This window comes from Palaemon carinicauda, chromosome 38, assembly GCF_036898095.1.
Source record: "Palaemon carinicauda isolate YSFRI2023 chromosome 38, ASM3689809v2, whole genome shotgun sequence".
Lineage (NCBI taxonomy): Eukaryota > Metazoa > Arthropoda > Malacostraca > Decapoda > Palaemonidae > Palaemon > Palaemon carinicauda.
Genome location: NC_090762.1, coordinates 34,238,197 through 34,265,579, shown reverse-complemented (window position 1 = coordinate 34,265,579; position 27,383 = coordinate 34,238,197). Strand labels below are relative to the sequence as shown.

Below are 27,383 nucleotides of genomic sequence, written 5' to 3'. Positions count from 1 at the left end.
AGTACCTCCCTCTGCCCAGGGAGACTTCTTAAGCCTTGTGGACTCTCCTCGTCGTCTAGCCATGAGACGCTCCAAGATTTTATGGTCGGCTTCAGAGCTAGACCATCTTCTGTTAGGAGTTTTTTCGAGCGTTTGAAGTTTTTATTTGTTGGATTGGTCCCTGGGAGCCTTAAGTAAGAAGGTCTCTCCAGCTGTCAATGTATTGCTGTACAATTATGTCATGCATGAACAAGGCTATCAGGGATGGCTCCAATGATCTGGCAGCCACGTTCACTGCAGGAACAAGGCTATCAGGGATGGCTCCAATGATCTGGCAGCCACGTTTACTGCAGGAGTACTTAAGATGTAAGTGCGCTCAATGTGTTCATTGTCAAGACAAACTTCACGATGAAGACTACCAAATCTGTCTTGGCAGCAGTAAGGGAAGGCGACTGGATGGTCTCTCTCGACCTTCAGGATGCATACTTCCACATCCCGATTCATCCAAACTTTCAACAACATCTGAGGTTTGTGGACGGGAAAGTAATGTACCAATTTCGAGCACTGTACTTCGGCCTCATTCCTGCTCCTCTTGTTTTTACAAGGCCCTTGCAAAATGTAGCAAGCTTTCTACATTTTTTGAGGATTCAGAGCCTCCCTTTATTTTGACGACTGGCTAATCAGGGCGTCGTCATTAAATCGCTGTCTGGAGAGCCTCTAATGGACATTAGACCTAACCAAGGAGCTAGGTCTCATAGTGAACGTAGAGAAGTCGTAACTTACAGTACCCCATCCCAGACTATTCTATATTTGGGAATGGAGATACAGTGTCGGATTTTTCGGGCCTTTTCGTCTGCCACAAGAATGGAACAAGCTCTGTTAAAAGTCCTTCACTTGCAAGAGAAAAACAGTTGCTCTGTAAGAGTTTGAACTAGCCTTGTGGGAACTCTTTCATCGTTGGAGTAGTTTATCTCTCTGGGGAGACTCAACCTTTGCCCTCTCCAATTTCACCTAAACCATTGGAACAAGGAGAAGGGCTTAGAGAGTATCTCTTTCCCAATCTCCCACTCAGTCTAGACATGTCTGACTTGGTGGGACAGCAACATCAGACTTCGAGAAGGTCTTTCTCTTGCGATCAAGAACCCAAACCATGTGTTGTATTCAGATGCATCGGATTTGGGTTAGGGAGCTCCACTGGACAGTCTGGAATGCTCGGGTCTTTGGTCCACGGATCAGAAGGAACTCCATTTAAGGCAAGCAACATCCCTCCTTTGGCGAGATTTGTGCAAGGAAAAATGAATGTCTTGGCGGACTGCCTCAGCAGAAGAGGACAAGTCATCTCCATGGAGTGGACGTTGCACAAGACTGTGTGCGAGAAGCTATGGATGACATGGGGTCAACCCACCATAGATCTTTTTGCGACTTCACTGACAAAGAGGCTCTCGACTTACTGCTTTCCAGTTCCAGATCCAGAGGCAGCCCACATAGACGCTTTCCTGCTGGACTGGTCTCACCTGAACGTTTATGCCTTTCCACCTTTCAAGATCCTAAACAAGGTGCTGCAAAAGTTCACCTCTCACGAAGGGACCAGGTTGATGTTGGTTGCTCCACGCTGGCCCGCGAGAGAGTGGTTCACAGAGGTACTTCTATGGCTGGTAGACGTTCCAAGAAGTCTGCCGTTGCGGATGGATCTCTTGCGACAGCCTCACGTAAAGAGATTTCATCAAAGCCTCCCCACGCTTCGTCTAACTGCCTTCAGACTATCGAAAGACTCTCTTGAGCTCGAGGGTTTTCGAAGGAGGCAGCTAGAGCGATCGCGAGGGCTAGAAGATCCTCTACCATCAGGATCTATCAGTCGAAATGGGAGGTATTTAGAGACTGGTGCAAGTCCTCCTCTATTTCCTCTTCCAAGTGCCTCTGTAGCGCAGATTGCGGATTTTCTGCTTTATCTGAGAAACGGTCGCTCCCTCTCTGCATCCACCATTAAAGGCTACAGAAGCATGTTAGCTTCTGTTTTCAGGCATAAAGGGTTTGGATCTTTCTAATAACAAAGATCTCCAAGACCTGCTTAAGTCTTTCGAGACTTCCAAGGAGCGTCATATTTCGACTCCTGCTTGGAACTTGGACGGGGTCCTACGGTTATTATTATTATTATTATTATTATTAAATGCTAAGCTACAACCCTAGTTGGAAAAGCAAGATGCTATAAGCCCAGGGGCCCCAACAGGGAAAATAGCTCAGTGAGGAAAGGAAACATGGAAAAATAAAATATTTTAAGAATAGTAACAACATTTAAATAAATATATCCTATATAAACAATAAAAACTTCAACAAAACTAGAGAAAGAGAAACTAGATACAACAGTGTGCCTGAGTGTACCCTCAAGCAAGAGAACTCTAACCCAAGACAGTGGAAGGCCATGGTACAGAGGCTATAGCACTACCCAAGACTAGAGAACAATGGTTTGATTTTGGAGTGTCCTTCTCCTAGAAGAGCTGCTTACCATAGCTAAAGAGTCTCTTCTACCCTTACCAAGAGGAAAGTAGCCACTGAACAATTACATTGCCGTAGTTAACCCCTGGGGTGAAGAAGAATTGTTTAGTAATCTCAGTGTTGTCAGGTGTATGAGGACAGAGGAGAATCTGTAAAGAATAGGCCAGACTATTCGATGTCTGTATAGGCAAAGGGAAAGAACCGTAACCAGAGAGAAGGATCCAATATGGTACTGTCTGGCCAGTCAAAGGACCCCCTAACTCTCTAGCGGTAGTATCTCAACGGGCGGCTGGTGCCCTGGCCAACCTACTACTTATGTCAAACAGGTTTGAACCATTAAATTCAGCCTCCCTGAAGGATCTTACCCTCAAGACACTTTTTTTTTTGGTGTGCTTGGCTTCGGCTAAAGGGTTAGTGAGATAAATGCTTTTAGCAAGAACATCGGCTTCTCCACTAAAGCAGTATGCGCTCTTCAACTTGGTTTTTTGGCCAAGAATGGACTTCCGTCTCGTCCTTGGCCTAAATCATTTGATATCCCCAGTCTTTCTGAGATTGTGGGGAATGAAGTTGAAAGAGTGCTGTGCCCCGTTAGAGCTCTTAAATTTTATTTATCCAGAGCTAAACCGCTACGAGGTTGTTCAGAGGCTTTATGGTGCTCCGTTAAAAAGCCCTCTTTGCCCATGTCTAAGAATGCGTGGTCTTATTTTATTAGACTTTTGATTCGGGAGGCGCGCACTCATTTAAGTGAGAAGGATCGTAATTTACTTAAAGTCAAGGCTCATGAAGTCGGAGCGATAGCAACTTCAGTAGCGTTTAAGCAAAATAGATCCATTAAAAGTATTATGGACGCGACCTTTTGGAGAGGCAAGTCGGTATTCGCTTCATATTACTTGAAAGATGTCCAGACTCTTTATGAGGACTGCTACACACTGGGACCATTCGTAGCAGCGAGTGCAGTAGTGGGTGAAGGCTCTACCACTACATTCCCTTAATCCCAATATCCTTTTAATCTACTCTTGAAATTTTTAATCTTATTTTGGGTTGTACGGGAGACTAAGAAGTCTTTCGCAATCTTTTTGATTTGGCGGGTGGTCAAAATGTTGTTTCTTGAGAGCGCCCAGATTAAGGGTATTGATGAGGTCCTGTTATAGGGGTGTTCGCCCTGGATATAACAGCTCCTGGGAGTCTTTCAGCATCCTGAGAGGATGGCTGGGCTTTGTGAGGAAAGCAGACTAATGAGGCAAAGTAATCATCAGAGTCAGCTTCCTTACCAGGTACCTACACTTAAGTTGGTTTTTATGAAATAATTGTCAAAAAACTCTTGAGCATATACGCCTCTATTGTATTAATACTGGTCTCTACCCACCACCATGGGTGTGAATCAGCTATTATATATTCACCGGCTAAGTTTAATATTTAAAAATATTTTGATTATAAAATAAATTTTTGAATATACTTACCTGGTGAATATATAAATTAAAGGCCCTCCCTTCCTCCCCGATAGAGACCCAGCGGACTGAGAAGAACTGGAGAAATTGACAAGTATATGCGGTATCTGGCCGATAGTCGGCGCTGGTGGTCACACCCGCAACCTTCACGGCGATCGCTCGCGAGTTTTTGGAATCTGTCGAGCCGTCGGAGACATCAGCTATTATATATTCACCGGGTAAGTATATTCAAAAATTTATTTTATAATCAAAATATCATTTTCCTTACAAAAGGCTAATTATTAGTTTGTTCCAACACGGAGTACTTACCTCGAACTACTTTCTTAGGAGTATCTGGGATCTCCCAACCGACCAGAATTTTGTGTAGTTTACCCTACTCCCGTTTTCTATGCGGAGTAACCTCTGGCTGAGTGATACGCGACCTGGGGTCAGAGAGCAAGCTTGTTCAGGTCTCGATCTCCAGTAAGTTTTCTGGTCGTGTCGCGATATCTTGACGCTCTCTCCTTGCCCAGTGCGACCCTTTGTGTCTCACGCGGTCCCATTGTGTTCATTCCATACCCTTTCCTACCCTTTCCCTCTGTGTTCCTGTGTCTCGCGGTGCTTTACTAGTGGGTTATAGAGCATCCCCATCGTTGGCCTGAGCCTTTGGCCGGTAAATCGTGTGGCGTTTCCCTTTCTAAGCCTGAAGTCGACAGGCACTCCTTGTGTTCATAGTGTAGGGGCAGCTTATGTTCTCCTACAGCCACGTGTCCGGAGTGCGAGTCCTGGAACGAGGTGCAGTGGGTGCGCTACGGCACCAAGAAGAAGAAGAAGGCATCCAAGAGGTCACCTAGGAAGCCTCTCTTCTCCTCGCCGCTTGCTTCTCCCGATGCCTCGTCGGATAGAGCTTCTCAGCCGCCTTCCCCTCCCCAGAGTAGGGGACGAGGTAAGTCAGTTGTGGGGAAGAGGCCCATTGCTCTTCCCCAGGAGTCTGAGATTTCTACTAGTGGGGATATTTTGTCGGTCCAGGCAAGTGGGGGGCCTGAGGGAGGGACAGGAGTGTGTTCGGAGGACGGAGTCCTGGTGCCAGCTGGGCCCGTCTCTTCCGACGCTCCTATGTGGGGAAAGGCTGCTGCTGCCTCTTCCCCCGCTTCATGGGCCTGTATTTCAGGTACGTCTGCAGCCGGGGGAGATGCTGAGAAGGAGGACTCACCATCACCAGATCCCCTCGCATGGGCACCGCCGAGGACGTCCTTCAGGTTGCCCATGAGACTGGAGGAAGAGTTCGAGGCGTGGTTCCCCATCAGAAGTTACCTCGCTCTCCCCCAGCGCCTTCAGCAACCATCTTCCTGGAGCCTTTGTCACTTTCGGACCGACACGAGGAACCACCAGCGATGCGGGACGACTCGGACCCTTCGGTGCGGTCCTACAAATCTTCGGGCTCCTCTTTCGAGTCATACTCTTTCTCCTCAGAGGATGGAGCGACGTGGGACCAGTAGAGGAGGCGAGAGAGGTCCCGTTCCCGTTCCAGTTTCAGATCTCGCCACGCCAGGAGGCATGCTAGATCCCCCAGAAGGAGGCACAGAAGAAGCCGTTCCCCCAGGGAGGAATGGGTGCATGTCGCCATCCCACGCAGCCACCTCCTGGGAGCTTCAGCAGTTCCGGGTACCTCTGGCTGGCTCCCAAGGGCTCGTTCTCCCGCTCCGAAGTACGTCCCCTACAGAAGGTCCAAACGTCGGAGGGAATCCTTACTTCAAGCTCCGGCAGACAGGCATAAGTCCGCGAAGGTTCCGACTCCATCCGCCCAACGGAGATAGTTGCCGAAGTCGTATCACGACAAAAGGATGCCTCCACCCCAAGCGGGGCCCCCTGTCGTAGGTGCTCCTTCTCAGGCAGGGGAGCATCCGATGGAAAGCCTAGGAGACAGCGCGGAAGGCTCAGCGGGCGAGGCCTCCGAGTACCGAAAAGTACTAGCCCTCATCAGATGCCACCTCAGGCTAGACGAACCGAAGCCCGCGACGGATGAGGACTGGCTCTCGGGCCTCAGCACTTCGATGGCCCGCCCTGAACGAAGGAACCAACCAGCCAGCACGGGGAAGCCCGCAGCCCCATGGATCTCCGCGGAAGCTCCATCCGTCCAGCGGAGGCAGCCGCTGGCTCGACCCGGCAGCGTGGCATCCATACCCGGTACCACGACAGCTCCATTCAGGCTTCGTGGTCAGCTGCTGGTATACCAGGGTACTCGCACCCCACGGATTCCCCGGGAGGGGGTAGACCCATGACGGCTACCTCCATCCCGGTCGCTCCCTTTGTGATGGAGCCAGCCGTGCCATCGTCCTGGCCAGCCCCATCCAAGCATCGGAGGCGGCCGCTGACATAGCAGGGTACTTACACCCCACGGATTTCCCCGGGAGGGGGTAGACCCATGACGGCTACCCCCATCCGTGACGGAGGCAAAGTGACTTTCCCCCCTAGCGGGTCGAACAGGGCTCTTGCCGGTCCAGTGCCTGCCTCAGTGGCCGCTTGAGAGGCCCCCCGCATCTTTGCCCAGTGTATCTTCGGCTATGTCCGCCCGTTGGATGTAGACGTTGGCACACGTAATCTTTACCTCGCCTTGCCTTGCCCCCCCCCCCCCCCTGCCAGAGGAGCTTCGACTCCACAGTCGGCCTTCAGACCGTCCTTCTCGGGCTCCAGGAGAGGGCATTCAGGTCGCGCCTCTCGAAGGAGGTAGGGGGGGAGGCCCCCTACTCCTGCCGACGCCTCAGGTGTGGGTATGCCTCAAACGATCTTGGCAAGCATGGCGGGACCACGAAGCGGATTCGTGGACCGTAGCAGTACTAAAGGAGGGGTACAGGTTGCCATTCCTAGCGACCCCCACCTCTGATCCCAGATCAACAGGTGGAGTGGTTGGCACCCAAGGACCCCTTGAGAGTAGCAGCATTGCAGATAGAAGGCTCGGCAATGCTGGCGAAAAGGGCAGTAGAACCAGTCAAGAACCCAGGTCCAGGGTTCTACAGCAGGCTCTTCCTGGTGGAGAAGGCGACAGGGGGCTGGAGACTGGTCATAGACCTCTCAGCCTTCAACAAATTCGTGTGCAAGACCGACTTCAAGATGGACACTCCGAAGTCGGCCCTAGCAGCCTTGAGGGAGGAGGACTTCATGATGTCCATAGACCTCAAAGACGCCTACTTCCAGGTCCGTGTCCATCCCTCCAGCAGGAAGTACCTAAGGGTAAAATGGGGTACCCAAACGTTGCAGTTCAAGACCCTCTGCTTCGGGCTGTCGACAGCCCCTCAGGTCTTCACGAGGGTCTTCGCAACAGTTTCAGCCTGGGCACACGAACAGGGCATCCGCCTGATTCGGAACCTAGACGACTGGTTGTTGCTTTCAGCCTCAGAGGAAGTACTGGGGAACAAGACGCGAGATTCCTGCAGTTCTGCAACGTCTTGGGTATCATCATCAACCTGGAGAAGTCCCAGCTGATACCGTCCACTAGGATGACCTACCTAGGGATGGTCCTAGACTCCCGGTTGGCGAGAGCCTTCCCCTCCGCGGAGAGACTGGACAACCTAGAACATCTACTCCAGCCCTTCCTGTCGGGCCAGGCCAGGAGAGCCAAGGACTGGCAAAGACTGATAGGACTCCCCGCACAAGATAGTCCCGGAGACAAAGGAAGTCCTGGAGTGGTGGCACGTCAGAACGAACACCCTCAAGGGAATGCCCTTCGCAGCTGACCCTCCGGAGATGCTCCTGGACGCATCTAAGGAGGGCTGGGGTTCCCATCTTCTCGACAAATCGGTAAAAGGAAAATGGGAAGTCGAGGAGACGAACCTGCACATAAACGTGCTGGAGATGATGACCGTACAAAGGGCGGGCGTGCCTAGAGTTCGTCCATTTACTCCGGGTAAACACCGTGGCTCTGATGTGTGAAAGCGCCACGGTGGTGGCCTACGTGAAAATGCAAGGAGGACTGTGGTCGAAGGAACTGTGCAGTCTCACGATGGAGTTCCTAGAATGGGCCGAAGTGGAACAAATAAAAATTTCAGCCAGGTTCATTCCGGGTAAGAGAAATGTCCTGGCCGACGGCCTCAGCAGGATGGGTCAAGTGGTAGGGTCCGAGTGGTCCCTACACCCAGAAGTGGCCAAAACCCTCATCCCGAAGTAGAGCTCGCCGGTAATAGACCTCTTTGCCACGAGACTAAACGCTCAGCTCCCTGTGTTTTTGTTCTCCTGTGCCAGATCCAGCAGCAGCGTTCGAGGACGCCTTCCAACACCCTTAGGACAACCTCTATGTTTACGCCATCCCTCCCTTTGGGATTCTCAGACAGGTCTTCAACAGGGTGAGATGGGTGGCCAACTTGTGGATAAATTTGATAGCGGCCTGGCGGCCGGAGAGAGAGTTGTTTGCGGATCTAAAGGAACTGGCACGCCTTCCACCTTGGCCACTTCCAGACAGACCAGACCTTCTCCGGCAGCCTCACTTCCAAAGTTTCCATGAAAACACTCGGTCCCTACGCCTTCACGCGTGGAGGTTATCGAGCGTCTCCTGAGAAAGGAAGGATATTCGGCGAGGACGGCATTGAGGATGTCAGGGTACCTGAGACGTTCGTCAGTCGCGGTGTACCAGGCGAAGTGGGCTACCTTTACTAAGTGGTGCTCCTTGAAAAACATCAGGCCGTTAGGGGCCTCCATTCATGAGATAGCAGACTTCCTGGTCTATCTCAGGGACGAGGTGAACACGTCCATCCCAGCTATTAAAGTAGTTCGGGCAGCGCGGGCCCAAGTCTTCCTCCTGAAGGGCATCGACCTATGTCCTTCCAGACATATCTCGATGCTCAGCAAGAGCTTCGACCAGTCATGTTCCCCCCAAGTGGGAGTGCCCCAGTGGGATGTGGCTAGGGTACTGAAGATGCTTTTGGAACCTCCCTTTGAGCCGCTCAAAGATGTTCTAGACAAGGAGCTCCCCTCAAGTCAGTCTTTCTGTTAGCTCTGGCATCAGCAAAAATAATTACGATGGCCACTCCAGAACTAACTAATATTGTGTTGTGAAGTTTTACTATAAGGGCTATAAATGAACTGTATGGAAACTATGATATCGTATAACTTATGTGTGCTGATGTAATTTTCATTATGGAGATGTTGCAACTATACGGTAGTGTGACCTTGAGATCGGCTGATGCAGTAAATTACGTAAAATAAAAGTAATTGTTGGTTATTGAATGCCCCCTAAATTGAAATATAGAATACAAACATGATTTAATAAACTACACGACCTACTCAGACAACCATATGCCAACATCTTCCACAAGACCGTAGCTTTGCTAGGCCTTCACACCTGTCGTCTATCCAGCACCTCCTCACTCAGAGAGGATTTTCGCAACAAGTTAAGTAAAGGAGTTGCGAAGATCTTCAGCTCCAGTCTACCAGGCAAAGTTGAATGTCTTCTGTGGTTAGTTTTGTGGGAGGGGTATCTCTCTCCCAGATGCCAGTATTCCAGCAATAATGGATTTCCTCGTATATCTGTGGGAGGAAATGCTCCTCTCAGTTTTGGCAGTGAAAGGGTATGGCTCGGCCTTGAGTCTCGCCTTTAAGCTAAAAGGACTAGGTGTTTCCTCTTTGTTAGAACTTTCTCTCCTCATAAGAGGTTATGAACTTAACTGTCCCCAGTCAGAAGTGAGACCTTCTCCTTGGAATGTATTTCGAGTTCTTCGGTCCCTGAAGGGTCCTCTCTATGAACCATTACACCAGGCAACAGATCGCCACCCCACATTGAAGACGGTGTTCGTGCTCGCCTTGGCTTCGGAAAAAAGAGTTAGCGAACTTCTTGGGCTTTCGTATGACATCGCCCATTCAAGGGGATGTGGAGAGGTAAACTTCTGCTTCATCTTAGAGTTTTTAGCAAAGACTCAGAATCCGCGGGTAGTGGATCCTATATTCAATTTCTTACGGATAAGTACCTGTACCTTATTTTCCGTGTCATAAGACGCAACTTTTTCAAAAAAAAAATGCCCCCATCTTTTCCTCGATGGGCAAGCCCGCAGACCCCTGGTCCTCCAGAAGAAGGGAGAAATCATGGACGGAGACCTCCGTCCCAGCAGCGATGCCCGTCCTACGGCCCGTAGCGAGGGAATTGGACCACTCCAAGAGAATGCCACCTCCTGGTACGGCTCCCCCCGTCGGAGGTCCACCATCACAAGAACTAGGGCCCTCCGCGGACAAGAGAGAGGATGGGGAAGAAGGCTCTCCAGCGGAGGTTTCCGCTTACCGTAGATTCATAGGCCTCTTCCGACGACACCATAGGCTGGATGAACCGGAGCCCTCGTCTGACGAGTTCTGGCTCTCGAGCCTCAACAGGATGGTGGATGCCCCCGTTCAACAGAAGCCCTCACTAGCGCTCCCGGTGGCTAGAGACGTGAAGGTGGGGTTGACACATGTGAGCAAGGTAGTGGCTAACCATGTGGAGGCCCCCAAGAGCCAGAGTGCCTCTAGGCTTCTCCAGGGCTTAAAGACTCAGTCGCGGTTCTACCTCCCGGAAGGCCACTGCGCGGGACCCTGCGCAGTATAACCAGCAGTCGCCATCTTGGGACAAGGCGCAGCAGAAGAGAGGGCGACCACAGCCCCGGTTTGCTTCTCGCCAGCGTAGACCGCCATGATGGAGGAGCTGTCCAGGGACTTGGTGCATGTGTCATCCTGGCTGGGTTGGTGGGCTGCCACGCTGGTAGCGTTCCAATCCTCGTACTACCTAGCGGTTCCGGAAAATCAGGCCCTGCTGAAAGAGCTAATGAGCTCGGGAGGTAAGGCCCTGAAGTTCCTGTCTTATCAGTCAATTACGCAAACTGCTAACTGGATCCTGAGAAAAAGGGACACTGTACTCAGCAAACTGGTAAGGCGGCTCCCCGACAGAGAGGCCAGGTCCCTGAGGAGTCTTCCACTGTGGGGCGAGACTGTCTTCCCCCTCAAGGAAGTAGAAGAAGTGATGGAGAGGGTGAGAAAGTTAATGGATGTGGGGGAACCGAGACCTCCTGCAGCAAGAGGACGCAACTATAGGAGACCTCCTTCAGACATCCCTCTTCCTCCTCGCGCCTCACCTAACCAGCCCAGGAGAGACGCTCCCACTACGTCCTGGCAGCAGCCTTCTCAGCCCTCCCGTAGGGGATCTGCAACCACGCAGTCAACATTTAGGCCCTCCTACTTGGCCTCCAGAAGAGGGCGTTCGGGCCGTGCCTCCCGAAGGAGATAGGAAGGGAGGTCCCCTACTCCTGCTGAAGCCTCAGGGGAGGGGATGCTTCAAAAATTCTTGGCAAGCATGGCGGGACCACCGGTCGGATCCGTGGACCGTGACGGTCCTGAAGGAAGGATACAGGTTGCCCTGCTGGGCGGAACCCCCACCTATGATACCAGATCTACAGGCGGAATGGTTGGCACCGTAAGACCCCCTGAGAAGGACAGCCCTGCAAGAAGTCTCTGCTATGTTAGCGAAAGGGGCAATGGAGCCAGTCAAGAACCCAGGCCCAGGGTTCTACAGCAGACTCTTCCTGGTGGAGAAAGCGACAGGGGGATGGAGACCAGTCATAGACCTCTCAGCCCTCATCAAGTTTGTGTGCAAAACCGACTTCAACATGGACACTCCGAAGTCGGTCCTAGTGGCCTTGAGGGAAGGAGACTTCGTGATGTCCATAGATCTCAAGGACGCATACTTCCAGATCCCTGTCAACCCCTCCAGCAGGAAGTATCTAAGAGTGAAATGGGGTACCCAAACATTGCAGTTCAAGACCCTCTGCTTCGGTCTATCCACAGCCCCTCAGGTCTTCACGAGGATCTTCGCGACAGTCTCAGCCTGGGCACACGAACAGGGCATCCGCCTGATTCGGTACCTAGACGACTGGTTGTTGCTTTCGGACTCAAGGGAAGTACTGAGGGGGCAAGGCGCAAAGCTCCTGCAGTTCTGCAACGTCCTGGGTATCACCATCAACCTGGAAAAATCCCAATTGATACCCTCCACCAGGATGACCTACCTCGGGATGGTCCTAGACTCCCGGTTGGCGAAAGCATTCCCTTCCGCGGAGATACTAGACAACCTGAACCAGATCCTACAGCCCTTTCTGTCAGGTCAGAACAGGAGGGCCAAGGACTGGCAGAGACTGATAGGTCACCTTGTGTCATTGGAGAAGCTAGTCCCTCAGGGGAGACTCAAGCTCAGAGGAGTTCAGTGGAACCTGAAAGAAGCCTGGAACCAGAGAGAGACCCCTCACAAAAGTAGTTCCAGTGACCATGGAAACGAAGGAGATCCTCGAGTGGTGGATCGACACTTCGAACATCCTCAAGGGGATGCCCTTCGCGGCCAACCCTCCGGAGATGCTCCTCTTCACGGACGCCTCCAAGGAGGGTTGGGGTGCTCACCTCCTCGACAGTATGCGTGAAGGTTATCAAGCGTCTCCTGAGGAAGGAAGGCTATTCGGTGAAGACGGCAACGAGAATGTCAGGTTACCTGAGACGATCTTCAGCCGCTGTGTACCAGGCAAAATGGGCTACCTTCACGAAGTGGTGCGCAGCTGAGAATATCAAGCTGTTGAGAGCCTCGGTCCCGGAGATAGCCGACTTCTTAGTTATCTCAGGGACGAGGAAAGCATGTCCATCCCGGCCATTAAAGGAGTTAGAGCAGCCCTAGGTCAAGTCTTACTCCTGAAGGGTTTCGACCTAGGTTCCTCCAGACACATCTCGATGCTCATCAAGAGCTTTGAGCAATCATGCCCTCCGCAAGCGGTTAGTGTGCCCCAGTGGGACGTGGCTAGGGTCCTGAAGATGCTGTCAGAGCCTCCCTTCGAACCCCTAAAGGACATCCTAGACAAGAGCTCACCGTCAAGACAGTTTTCCTGTTGGCACTAGCTTGGGCAAAACGAGTAGGGGAACTTCATGGACTTTCATACGAGGTGTCACACTCGAAGGGCTGGCGTGAAGCTACCTTCAAGTTCGTTCCATCCTTCGTGGCCAAGACCCAGAACCCAGCAGTCTGGGACCCCAAGTTTGAAGGATTCTCGGTGCCGGCAATCCCACGTTCAGACAACCCCAAGGACTTGCGGCTGTGCCCTGTCAGAGCAGTATGGAAGTACTTGGAGAGGACGGCCAGGCTGAGCCCCGAAGTCAAGAATCTGTTCGTTTCTTCAGGTTTGGTGGAGAAACAGGTATCCAAGAACACGATCTCCCTCTGGTTACGGCAAGTGATCAAGAGAGCCTACAGTAGTGTAGGAATCCCTATTGCAGGTAAACCCAGGCCCCATGACATCAGAGGATTGAGTACCTCTCTGGCCTTTGAGAAGAACATGGCAGTTGGCCAAATCCTGAGGGCTGGTACTTGGACCAACCAGTCAACCTTCACAGCTCCCTACTGGAATTCTTACCATGTCAGTCACATTGCTAGTATCACAAATACACAGCTTACATACACTGTGGACCATGCATAGCAAGGTTTTAGTGATGTATAGTATCTCTACCTACTATGTGCTGACACACATAGAGGTGAATGCCAGAATGTCTGGAACTTCCACCCTCCTAGTGGGTGAGTCAATCCCTATAAATAGTGTTGGAACAAATGACAAATTTTGAAAGTAATATGCATTTGTTCGGTTCCAATCCTTTTGAGCGAAGTTTATTACAGCGAAATAATTTTGAACGAAGTTATTTTGAGCGAAGTCATTTTGAACGAAACTTTAAGAGCGAATGACAATTTCAACGAAGGTTGATTTTAAGCGATTGTAACTAATGGTTGTTAACTCAATTTACCGCGATTGTAACTAATGGTTGTTAACTAAAATGGTCGTTAATAATGTAATACGAATGGTTATTGAAGATATGCATATCACCTCGTTTTCTTAACTTGGAAATTTCGATTTATGAAGTCTTTTCTTAGAAACATTTGAAAGTAACCCATCATGGATATTATACTTTCTAGTCACGGCATAAACAAAACAGCATATTAAGGTTATATCTATAGAAAAGATAAAGATACTCAAACGACCATTTCATGGCGTTGTGAAGTGAAAGGTTGTAAAGAACACCTGAGTACTACACTGGAATACGAAAGTGATAGAAATTGCTCCGAGAAAGGTGAACACTCGCATGCACCTGATGTTGTTAAAGTTGGTGAAGAAATGGTTAAAAAAAAAAAAAAGTCCTAAAAGCTGCTGCAACAACACATGATCCACCAAGGCGATTACTTCAAGATGCTATCGCTGGTCTATCAGATGAACTTGCTGCCAAGATTGGATCTGGGGCGAAATTGAAGAGTAGTATATCTAGGAAGCGAAGAATTATGGGAAACTACCCTCCACCCCCTCTATCAGCTGCATCCATTGTTATACCGGAATCCTTGCAGTTAACTTTTACGGGCAATAATTTCATTCTATATGATAGTGGTATAAGTGATGTTAATAGAGTTTTTATTTTCGGCACTAATGAAAGTCTTCCTTGGTTGAGAGAAAATCGACACTGGTTAGCTGACGGAACATTCAAACCGGCTCCAAGTATTTCCTTACAAATTTTTACAGTACATGTATTGATAAAGGATAATGTAATACCTTATGTATATGTTTTACTCATGAATAAATGTGAAGAAAGTTACAAATTAGTTTTCAACAAGTTGAAATCCCTAGAGCCTTTACTAGATCCTATCTCAGTTTTGATAGACTTCGAAATTGCGTCAAAAAAGGCAATAGCAAGCATATTCCCACGCGCAAACATATCAGGATGTTTCTTTCATTTAGGGCAGTGTGTGTGGAGAAAAATAATCAATGTGGGGCTGAGAGAAAAACACGTGAACGAAGAAAATGTTAGGACGTTGATCAAAATGATGACCGGAGGAGAAGACCCAAATTTCCGTTATCATTGTGGAACGTTTTCGAGAGGTTTCAAATGGGTCTTCCCCGAACAAACAATGCCGTGGAAGGATGGCATACTGGTTTCCAAAGAAGTATTTCATGTAGTCACCCAACAGTCTGGCTCCTAATAGAGGCATTAAGAAAGGAAGAGAGCCTACAGAGGACTAAATATTTGGGAATAATGTCGGGAGAGCCTTTACGTAAGCAGAGGAAATATGAGAACTTAGAAAGAAGACTTAAGAGCGTTATTGATTCTAGAGAAGATGTAGAAATTACTGTTTACCTTAAACACCTAGATTACAATATTACATTTTAAATATTTAACTTAGCCGGTGAATATATAATAGCTGCAACTCCGTTGCTCGACAGACAAAAAACAGTAAAAACTCGCCAGCGATCGCTATACAGGTTGCGGGTGTGCCCACCAGCGCCAACTGTCGGCCAGATACCACTCTCGATGTAAACAAAGACTCAATTTCTTCTCTTGTCGACGTGTCGACAAGACGTACTTTACTCACTGTTGAACCTTGGAGTTTTTTTCACATCATATTTGGTGAAGTACTTTATTTTGGTTTGAGCTTTCGCAGTACAGGTGTTTTCTTCAAATAAATCCTTGAACTCTTTTTTGGATCGGATTAATTGTTGATGACTTAGATCGTTTTTTGGAATTTTCCCTTGACTAATTCAAAATGGCTGACCTTTCACAAGTTCCCAAGTTCAGAAAATGTAATGCTAGGGACTGTCATAAGCGTCTTCCAAAGGCTTCTCTCGACCCTCACACTGTTTGTTCCAATTGTCGGGGTAAAACCTGTCAATTGGAAGATCGGTGTGAGGAATGCTTGGGCCTTTCGGAATTCGATTTTATCGAATTTGAGAAGTATACACGCAGACTAGAGAGAGATAGGGTAAGGAGAAGTTCTTCTAGGTCAATAGATTTTTCCTCTCCACATGCCCCTGAACCTAATCCTTCCCCTGTAGTGGTTGTTCCTAACCCCCCTCCTAGCACTCAGGAACCGTCAATGCAAGACATGATGCGTGCAATCCATGCCTTGGGGGAGAGAGTTGAGGCCCTTGCAAGTGACCGCAATCAACTCATGGCGGACATAAAGGAACTAAAGTGCAAAAGTGTCACGGCGGAAAGTGTTAAAGTGCCTAGTGTTTCTCAAAGTGTTGTGAACAGTGTTGCGCTTGAGGGTTCGTCTGTTCGTGCCTGTCGTCCTCCTAGTCCGGGACCTCTTGCAAGCTCTCAAGCCCAGGGGAGAAGCAATGTCGTACGACTCATGGGTTCGAGAGGCCTTGATCAGCGAACAGACGTTCCCTCTATGGTATCAGGCGTATCTCCCCAAGATCGCCCCTACCAACGTAAGACGAGAGAGCCCATTTATACCTCGTCGTCTGAAGGTGTTTCTCGTAAGAAACCTTGGACCAAGGTCTCCAGACCTTTGAAGCGTAAGTCGGTCCCTTCAGGACAAGTCCAACGTCCCGGTTGTAGCCACTGGGACAGTTCGGACCCGTTGCCGTCATCGGATGACAGCTCGCCGCCTAAGAGAGGCAAAGTTGTGCCGCCTCAGTCGCTCACCCCGTCTGTTGCCGCACCTGCTTCCATAGACCCTAAATGGGTGTTACTGCAGGACATGCAGTCCAAACTTGCGTCCTTGATGGAGGACTTCAATGCGGAGAAGGTTGCCGCAGAACCTTCTGGACAACAACCATCCAAGCGGTCTGTTGTGCGTCCTGTTGACGCTGAGGTAACTCTCTCGCGGCAACCAGTTGGGGTAGTACCTCCACCGATGCGACCCAGTGTGAGTTGCCAGCTGCACGTTGACGTTAGGCGACGCACGGAGGTGGTTGTTGACGTTCAGGACGTTCATCAACCAGCAGAGGTGACTTGTTTTGACGCGGTGCGTCAACCTCCGCAACCCGGTATGGTGTTGACTGCACAACCCAGACGGTCTAAACAGTCTCGGGTGGACGCTGTGCGTCCTCGCGCACCGATGGTTGTTGACAGTTCCCAGACTGCTCAACAGTTCCATGACGCTGCGTCCGGCTCCGTCACGCATGCTCCAGTGCGACCGGACTCGGCGAGTCAAACGTTGCCCACTCCTGTGCCGTTTTCTCATCAGTTTTCCGATGAGGAACTGTCAGATGAGGACGTTGCTGAACCACAAGAGGATCAACCTTCAGAACTTGACGAGCCTAAGGCAACTCAACCATCCTTGGACTTTAGAAAAGTCATGGCGGTGTCTAAGGAGTTGTTCCCTGACCACTTTGTTTCTGTGGCTCCTCGTTCGCCGCCGTCGGAGTTTGTATTAGGCGTTCCTGCTGCTGTACCTGCCTTTACTAAACTCGTTCTCTCTCGCTCATCCAAGAGAGCCTTGCGGCTGTTGGGCGATTGGTTAGAGACCAAGAAGAGTTTAGGGAAGACAGCATTTGCTTTCCCCCCTTCTAAACTCTCATCTAGATCGAGCGTCTGGTATGCCACGGGAGAAGTTCTCGGCTTGGGAGTTCCTGCCTCTGCCCAGGGCGACTTCTCAAGTCTTGTAGACTCTCCCCGCCGCCTAGCCATGTGACGCTCGAAGATTTGTTGGTCACCATCGGACTTGGACCACCTTCTTAAAGGTATATTTAGGGCTTTCGAAGTCTTTAACTTCCTAGACTGGTGCCTAGGAGCCCTGAGCAGGAAAATCTCTTCTACAGATAAGGATGTTTCCTTACTCATTATGTCCTGCATGGACAAGGCCGTCCGTGATGGGTCCAACGAACTTGCCGCTTCATTCACATCTGGAGTCCTGAAGAAGCGAGAGTCTCTATGTTCTTTCCTGTCCGCTGGAGTGACGCCATGCCAAAGATCTGAGCTACTCTTTGCGCCCTTGTCCAAGTGCCTGTTTCCTGAAGTCCTGGTTAAGGAAATTGCCTTGTCGTTAGTTCAGAAGGACACCCATGATCTAGTTGCGTTCTCGGCTCGCAAAGCTCCCCCTTTGCCTACATTGTCCGCTAGACCGAGGATAGACACTCCAGTGTCTTGATTTATCCCGCCCTTTCGTGGCAGAGCCCCCAGCAGGGTAGGTGCTCGTGCCGAAGGGAAGCGAGGGAAGAGGAAAGGATCCAAGTCCTCTAAGGGAAGAGTCTGACTGCCCGCAACTTCAGACAGCAGTAGGAGCCAGACTCAAGAACTTCTGGCAAGCCTGGGAGAAAAGAGGCGCAGACCAACAATCTGTGAGGTTGCTCAGAGAGGGGTACAAAATCCCGTTTGTACGCAAACCCCCTCTAGCGACGTCCCCCATCGATCTCTCTCCCAGGTACAGAGAGGAAGAAAAGAGACAAGCCCTGAAACTGGAAGTGTCTCTTTTGCTAGAGAAGGGAGCGGTGGTCAAAGTCTCGGACCTTCAATCACCGGGGTTTTACAACCGTCTCTTCCTAGTACCAAAGAAGACAGGAGGTTGGAGACCGGTGCTAGACGTCAGTGCTCTGAATGTCTTTGTCACAAAGACGAAGTTCTCCATGGAGACCACAAAGTCAGTCTTAGCAGCGGTCAGAAAGGAAGACTGGATGGTCTCTCTAGACCTAAGGGACGCCTACTTCCACATCCCCATTCACTCAGACTCCCAACCCTTTCTGAGATTCGTCTTCGAAGATGTGGTTTACCAGTTTCGGGCCCTGTGCTTTGGCCTAAGCACAGCTCCTCTCGTGTTTACGAGGCTGATGAGGAATGTGGCGAAATTCCTCCACTTATCGGACATCCGAGCCTCCCTTTATTTGGACGACTGGCTTCTCAGAGCCTCTTCCAGTCGTCGCTGTCTGAAGGATCTCAAGTGGACTCTAGATCTGACCAAGGAATTGGGACTCCTAGTCAATTTGGAAAAGTCGCAGCTGGTCCCATCCCAAACTATTCTGGATTTAGGGATGGAGATTCACAGTCAAGCTTTTCGGGCTTTTCCGTCGGCCCCCAGAATAGATCAAGCCCTGCTCTCCATCCGGAAGATGCTGAAGAAAGAACGCTGCTCAGTCAGGCTGTGGATGAGTCTGGTAGGGACGCTGTCATCCCTGGAGCAATTTGTATCACTAGGAAGACTACACCTCCGTCCTCTTCAATTCCATCTGGCTTTTCACTGGAAAAAGGACAAGACGCTAGAGGCAGTCTCGATCCCGATTTCCGAAAAGATAAAGTCTTGCCTGACTTGGTGGAAGGACAATATCAGCCTAAGAGAGGGTCTTCCCCTGACAGTTCAGATACCCAACCACGTTCTCTTCTCGGACGCATCGGACTTGGGCTGGGGCGCGACGCTGGACGGTCGGGAATGCTCAGGTCTATGGAACTCGAGTCAGAGGAGCATGCATATCAACTGCAAGGAGCTTTTGGCGGTTCATCTGGCCTTGAGAAGCTTCGAGTATCTCTTTCGAGGCAAAGTGGTGGAAGTAAACTCAGACAACACCACGGCCTTGGCGTACATCTCCAAACAGAGAGGTACCCACTCACTGACGTTGTACGAGATCGCAAGGGACCTGCTCATCTGGTCAAAAGATCGAGGCATCTCTCTAGTAACGAGGTTCATCCAGGGCGACTTGAACGTTCTAGCAGATTGTCTCAGTCGGAAAGGTCAAGTAATTCCAACCGAATGGACCCTCCACAAGGATGTGTGCAAGAGACTCTGGAAGACTTGGGGTCAACCCACCATAGATCTCTTTGCAACCTCGCTGACCAAGAGGCTTCCAATCTATTGCTCTCCAGTCCCGGACCCAGCAGCAATACATATAGATGCCTTCCTCCTAGATTGGTCACATCTGGACCTTTACGCATTCCCACCATTCAAGATTGTCAACAAGGTACTGCAGAAGTTCGCCTCTCACGAAGGGACAAGGTTGACGTTAATTGCTCCCCTCTGGCCCGCGAGAGAATGGTTCACCGAGGTACTTCGATGGTTAGTAGACGTTCCCAGAAGTCTTCCTCTAAGAGTAGACCTTCTACGTCAGCCACACGTAAAGAAGGTACACCAAAGCCTCCACGCTCTTCGTCTGACTGCCTTCAGACTATCGAAAGACTCTCGAGAGCTAGAGGCTTTTCGAAGGAGGCAGCCAGTGCGATTGCTAGAGCAAGGAGAGCGTCTACCATTAGAGTCTACCAATCGAAGTGGGAAGTCTTCCGAGACTGGTGCAAGTCAGTTTCTGTATCCTCGACCAGTACCTCTGTAGCCCAAATAGCTGATTTTCTCTTATACCTGAGAAAAGGACGATCCCTTTCAGCTCCCACTATCAAGGGCTACAGAAGCATGTTGGCATCGGTCTTCCGGCATAGAGGCTTAGATCTTTCCAACAATAAAGATCTACAAGACCTCCTTAAGTCTTTTGAGACCACTAAGGAGCGTCGTTTGGCTACTCCTGGGTGGAATTTAGACGTGGTCCTAAGATTCCTCATGTCATGCCTTTACAATCAGCCTCCCTGAAAGATCTCACTCTTAAGACACTTTTCCTGGTATGCTTAGCCTCGGCTAAAAGAGTCAGTGAGATTCATGCCTTCAGCAAGAACATCGGATTTTCGTCGGAAAAAGCCACTTGTTCGCTGCAACTTGGTTTTCTAGCCAAAAATGAGCTACCTTCTCGTCCTTGGCCTGAGATCGTAGGCAATGAACTAGAAAGAGTCTTATCCCTGTTAGAGCTCTTAAGTTCTACTTAGCTCGTACTAAACCTTTACGAGGCCAATCTGAAGCGTTATGGTGTTCAGTTAAGAAACCATCCTTGCCTATGTCAAAGAACGCTTTGTCATACTTTATCAGATTGCTAATACGAGAAGCTCATTCACACCTGAGTGAGGAAGACCGAACTTTGCTTAAGGTGAAGACGCACGAAGTTAGAGCTGTAGCAACTTCCGTGGCCTTTAAGCAAAATAGATCTCTGCAAAGTATTATGGACGCAACCTATTGGAGAAGCAAGTCAGTGTTCGCGTCATTTTACTTAAAAGATGTCCAATCTCTTTACGAGAACTGCTACACACTGGGACCATTCGTAGCAGCGAGTGCAGTAGTGGGTGAGGGCTCAACCACTACAATTCCCTAATTCCATATCCTTTTAATCTGTCTCTTGAAATGTTTTTAATGTTGTTTTTATGGGTTGTCCGGAAGGCTAAGAAGCCTTTCGCATCCTGGTTGATTTGGCGGGTGGTCAAAGTCATTTCTTAAGAGCGCCCAGATTAAGGGTTTGATGAGGTCCTGTTGTATGGATTGCAGCCCTTGATACTTCAGCTCCTGGGGGTCTGTCAGCATCCTAAGAGGATTGCTGGGCTCCGTAAGGAAGACGTACTTACAAGGCAGAGTAATCGTCTAAGTCGACTTCCTTACCAGGTACCTATTTATTTTGTTTTTGTTATATTGATAACTTCCAAAATGAAATAAAAACTCTTAGCTTATATGATGTAAACATATTTAACTGGTCTCTACCCACCTCCCTGGGTGTGAATCAGCTATTATAGATTCACCGGCTAAGTTAAATATTTAAAAATGATGTTTTAATTATAAAATAAATTTTTGAATATACTTACCCGGTGAATATATAAATTAACCCTGGATAGGTACGATGGGTCGTTTGCGACCCCGAGCGTAAAAAAAAAACAGGTTTTTCTCACGTGACTCACCCCCGTGACTGAATTTGTGGGTGATCGACCTGCAGGAGGTGTCTCCCCTACACGCTCTAGTAGTGTCCAGATGTGCATTGCTGTAGCTGTACTCCTTCCCCGATTTCTGAGACGCGTCGGGGTCGTTCGCGACCGAGTTTACCCTTCTAAGGTAGTTTGCATAATTATCAAAGTTATTACGTATTATGAAATTGTCGTAGAATGGTGCAACTTGTATAGGTTATCAGTTGTGGAAAGTCTTGGTGGATTGTTTGGCTACCATGTGCATGATTTTTTTTTTAGTTAAAATGTCGTTCATCACCACGAGGACCATTTTACCGCGAGTGCCCCTTTTTCATTTTTTTTCATTTTTTTGCCAAGTCATTTTTCCGTAAGATATTGCCAAATAGTGTCGTAAAACTTTTGCTTGTTTAGTGTTGGAAAGTGTGTCTAGATGATCTGGCTACCCATGCATGACTTTGTTTTTGTCAGATACGACATAGTTATTGGTATATTGGGTATTTAACTGCGGTTACCAATTTCTGTTTTTTTTCAATATTTGTAAAAATTACTACGTAGTAAGGAATTGCCGTATATTATTCATTTTTTTTTTTCATGTTTATGTGTTAGAAAGTGTGCCTTGATGGTTGGGCTAACACGTGCATGTCTATTTTTTTATCTGAGATGCCGTATATTAGAATGTCGGGCATTTTACCGCGAGTACCCCTTTTTCATTTTTTTTCATTTTTTTGCCAAGTCATTTTTCCGTAAGATATTGCGAAATAGTGTCGTAAAACTTTTGCTTTTTTAGTGTTGGAAAGTGTGTCTAGATGATCTGGCTACCCATGCGTGATTTTGTTTTTGTCAGATACGACGTAGTTATTGGTATATTGGGTATTTAACTGCGGTTACCAATTTCTGTTTTTTTTTCAATATTTGTAAAAATTTACTACGTAGTAAAGAATTGCCGTTTATTATTGATTTTTTTTTCATGTTTATGTGTTAGAAAGTGTGCCTTGATGGTTGGGCTAACACGTGCATGTCTTTTTTTTTATCTGAGATGCCGTATATTAGAATGGCCATTTTTCCACGAGTGCCCCTTTTTATTTGTTTTGCATTTTTTTGCTTAGTCATGTTACCGTAAGGAATTGGCAAGTAGTGTCGCAAAACTTATATTTTTATAGTGTTGGAAAGTGTTTCTAGATGATCTGGCTACCCATGCCTATCTTTTTTTTAGCCAGATATGGCGTATATATAGGTATGTGTTCGATTTTCCGGTGATTGCCATTTTTTCGTTTTTTTCCCAATTCTTTCAAAATTACTACGTACTAAGGAACTATCACAGAGTAGTGATTCCTCTAGATGTTTATTTGTCGGAAAATTTTGTTTACTTTTTTTTTGATTGAATATCATCAAATTTTTTTAGCTAAAATATTATATTGTTTTACATTTTTTTTTTTTTTTCGATTTTATTTCCCTTCAAAAATTTTTTTTTGGGTCAGAATTTCAATTTTATAGTCGTAAAATAATCGACAATTATCCAGCAACCCACCATACAATTTTTATGCATATCCAATAATAATTAGATTAGTAAATAACACCTTGAAATTGACATACCCTTCCTACATTTCAAGTGGCAGATTAGGGAGTCTGAGTCAGTGTGGTTGGCGGCCATTTTGTGGACATATCCGAAGCGTAAGCTGCCCTATCTATATATATTCTTGTTCCCTATAGAATTTGTGATATTTTGGTATATTTTTACCTGCATAAATATCATATTATATATTAAATATATGTATTTTTTTACGAAATTTCTAAGTACTCAAAAAATTACCTTTAGATATGGCCCCTGATATAAATGTAATTTACAAAATAATGAAGATTTTTTTACATATTTCTATTTTAGGATAACATATGTTTATTCCCTAAAAAAATTAGCCACTTCCTATTTCATTTGGGTACCCAAAAAAATTCATGAAATTTGGACAAATTTTTTTGGCCAAAAAAAGTTACTCTTTTTTTCTCATTTCAGATCTTCACCTCCATGGGTCTGACTTCATCCAAAATACATCAAGATGTGTCCTAAACATTCAAGAATCAATTCCTAAAAGGATTTGTGTATATATGTATAAACTTTTTTTTTATGAATTTTTATGTCAGGTCTTTTTTTTTTCTACTTAATTTTTTAAAATATTTATAATAAATAGTTTTTCTGCAGATGAGTAGTATTTATTTTTACAGTTGTTTTAAGCATTCATTGAAGTTTTTTTTGGCAAAAGTTACTGCAAAAACTGATTTTTCAAGAATTTTTTTTGGCGTCGGGGTCGTTCGCGTCCGAGTATACCCTTAAAGGGGTGTCCGAGGAGCGTACCTATCCAGGGTTAAACGACCCTCCCTTCCTCCCCAATAGAGACGCAGTGGGATGAGAAGAAATTGAGTCTTTGTTTACATCGAGAGTGGTATCTGGCCGACAGTTGGCGCTGGTGGGCACACCCGCAACCTGTATAGCGATCGCTGGCGAGTTTTTACTGTTTTTTTGTCTGTCGAGCAACGGAGTTGCAGCTATTATATATTCACCGGGTAAGTATATTCAAAAATTTATTTTATAATTAAAATATCATTTTTGAATAAATTTACATTATATATAGGTATATTTCATGAATTTCTAGAAATTTTACATTTTAGCTTTTATATGTTTTTCTGTACAAAATAAAAAAAAAAATTACATTTTAGTTTTATTTTTTTTACACAAAAAAATATTTTTTCTTTTTTTTTTACAAAAAAATATATACACATATATATTTTCATCATATTCCACAATTTGACTTCGTTCAAATAGACTTCGCTCAATTCATCTTGTGAAAACTGTCCAAAGTTCGCTCAATAAGCATCGCTCAAAATGCACAAAATATAAGTTCGCTAAAAAGGACTTCGGCGAAAGTGACATTGCTCAACTTGACTTCGCTCAAATGAATGGACACGCATTTGTTCTGGTGTAGATACAAACCCTCCGCTATTGATAGGGTATACTTTCAGCGCAGCTGAAAGTATACCCTATAAATAGCGGAGGGTTTGTATACTAGGAAAAATACAAATTACTTACAAATTTGTTATTTTTCCTAATGATACAAACCTGTTGCTATTTATACAAACTGGCTTGCAAGCCTGTCCCCTTGAAGTCCTACCTCCAAGTAAAGAGAGTTACAGTCACAGGTGTGTGAGTGAGGGGGTAGCTACTAACCCCCCCCCCACACTGACTAAGGGTATGGGTGGTTAACCCTCACTAATAATCTGATGGCTTGTCTTTCAGCTTCGCCGTAAGTAATGCCCCCTATAAATAGCTACAGGTTTGTATCGTTAGAAAAAAAATACAAATTACTTTCAAATTTGTCATTTTAAAATTCTGTCAATTAACACTGGTCACTATCTTGCTATTTTTTAAAAAATTTTCTTTGCAGTGCTTGGCTTTAATCCTAATTGTATATTAAATTTCTGTTAAAGGAATAACTTTATACATTATATTTGTGCTTTATCCTATTTCTAAAGGCTTGATCTAACATTCAAAAGATAGAAGTATAAGAGCTAATGGTGAAATGAAAGGAAATGGAATATAGCTTGTTGACCATTTTTACTGGATGCAGTTTTCCTTTTTATATATCATTAGTAAATGACAAGATCTTTTTCTCCAAGCACTTTATTCTGAGGACACAGTAGTTCATCATCTTGGTAACCATGTTATTTGTAGAACGTTTGCTTAACTCTGGTATGACATCATACTAACCTTAAACAGCATTGTGGAATTTGAATTGCATAAGAAAAGTAAAAATTAAATGTTTCATCATATGTCTGGATTATTCGGATAATACAGTACTGTATTAAATAATGGTTTTATTGTCTTGTAGGACAGAGGAAACATTACCTTTCGATGGGCCTTTGGCAAAGAACGACATACTCAATGATGCTGGGCGCATTTTAGATGGCAAGATTAATGGTCCAGAGTCTATAGCATCTCGTGACCGATATGAGTTGTTCACAAGTTTGCATAATGGAAAAATCTTGAGAGTTTGGGGAAAGAACTTTGATCATTTCCAGGTTATTACTACCATAGGGCCAGGTTGTGGTGAGTAGTGCATAATTTTTGTTCTTTTGTAACTTTACCAGTCTTACTTGACTATAATTGCAGAATTTGTTTGGTAGTAAAATTGATTGGGGTTTTATTTTTTTTTTTTCTAATTTAAACATCCAGAAAAGTAAAGGTTTTATAAACTGGGTTGAATTTACTAGTCATTTGATTGTCTTCTGAAAATTGCCACTTCAAGAAAATTTTTATTTAGAAGTGTATATCAGTCATTATAAATTAAGTAAATTAGGTAGTACAATACCTCAGAGATGTAACACATTTGTTTCAAAACCTTACTTAAACACTGAATCAATTTTCCCCATAAAAACAATATTAATTAATTCCCATCCAAGGAGGCTCCTATTATGAGTGGTTTTTAGAAATTTTACTAAATCAAAATACAGAAATGTAATTAAAAGGATATAAAAGCATTCAATATGGGAATAAATATGGATTAAGTGAACATTACCTGTAGTAAGGAGAGTAGAGGAAGGATTCTTTGAAGAAATGTCAATATTATTATTATTATTATTTGTATTATTATTATTATTTATTTATTATTATTATTATTATTATTATTATTATTATTATTATTATTATTATTATTACTATTACTAGCTAAGCTACAAACCCTAGCTGGAAAAGCAAGATGTTATAAGCCCAAGGGCTCAACAGGGAAAAGTATCTTGGTGAGGAAAGGAAATAAGGAAATAAATAAACGATATGAGAATTAATGAACAATTAAGATGAAATATTTTAAAAACAGTAACAACATCAAAACATAATTCATATATAAGTTATAAAAAGACTAATGTCAGCCTGTTCAACATAAAAGCAAATTAAGACGAGAATCAGCAGCTGAAGACCAGACAGCAGAACAATACTCGAAACAAGGTAGAATGAAAGAATTAAAGCACTTCTTCAGAATGATTGATCACTTAAAATCTTGAAAGACTTTCTCTGTAAGCCATTTTTTTTGCAATTGAAGAAGACAGAGCTAATGTGTTTCTCAAAAGTAACAATATTACAATATTGTATTAACAACTTGAATGGAGTAGGTTGTTTAATATTGTTTTTTGATAATTCAAATGTTTTTATTTCCCACCCTCCACCTCTTTTCAGTGTATTTCATTACTCTTGGTTTTACTAAGTCAAAGCTTGTGTTTTTTTTTAAACTGATTTTTTTTTTATACAGAGGGACCTTGGCAAGAGAGTGTTTGTGGCCGTCCATTAGGTCTGCGCTTTGCTCCAGATGGAAAGCTAATAGTGGTTGATGCATATCTTGGACTGTTTGCCCTTGATGTTGAAACAGGTAAGTGGGTTTAAGGTTTCTTTTTATTGAATAAGCCCTTACAGGCTACAAATTTGTGTCTAAATATGCCTAGCAATCAAAATGGAAAAAGTAATAATAGGTCCTAATTTTTCCTATATATATTCAAACCCTCGTCCTTTAATAGGAGTTTGTTTTCAGCTTCCAGATAGTACACAAGTACTTCTGTCATCTCCAGCCGGCTGTCTTAATCAATTGCTTTTAATTGAGATACATCTATTGGCAGAGTTATAGTAAGGAAGAAGTAAGGTTTTTAATTTTTTTCCCCTATAACTAAAACTAGGGACCAATGTCTGTGCAACCTGTTGATATCTGCTTTCTTCATCCTGGTGGACAGAATTTCTAGTTGCTCTTTATTCCCACTCGAGTGTGCCTTAGTGGTGTCAACTTAACCCTGAGGAAGTTAGTTCCTTGGATATAGTTGTGCCCTCTGAGGACATTGTTATGCTCTGTTGGGAATTTTCTGCTCCTGCTGAATGTGCCAAGGAGGGCCACTGCTCTTCTTCTTTCTGTCAGTGTCTTCCTGTTTCCGGTAAGGCATTAATGACGCATCACC

The 27,383-nt window shown here is 46.0% G+C and overlaps 1 protein-coding gene across 2 annotated transcripts in view; it reads left to right on the top strand.

The window, feature by feature from the left end:
* The window catches only part of LOC137630532 (adipocyte plasma membrane-associated protein-like), an 80,145-nt gene that overhangs the window by 30,059 nt on the left and 22,703 nt on the right, over positions 1–27,383 (top strand). For both annotated transcript variants that reach the window (XM_068362050.1, XM_068362049.1), the window contains exons 3-4: positions 25,280–25,497; positions 26,693–26,809. In XM_068362050.1, the coding sequence (XP_068218151.1) occupies positions 25,280–25,497; positions 26,693–26,809 (335 nt within the window). The remainder of the gene's footprint in view (positions 1–25,279; positions 25,498–26,692; positions 26,810–27,383) is intronic.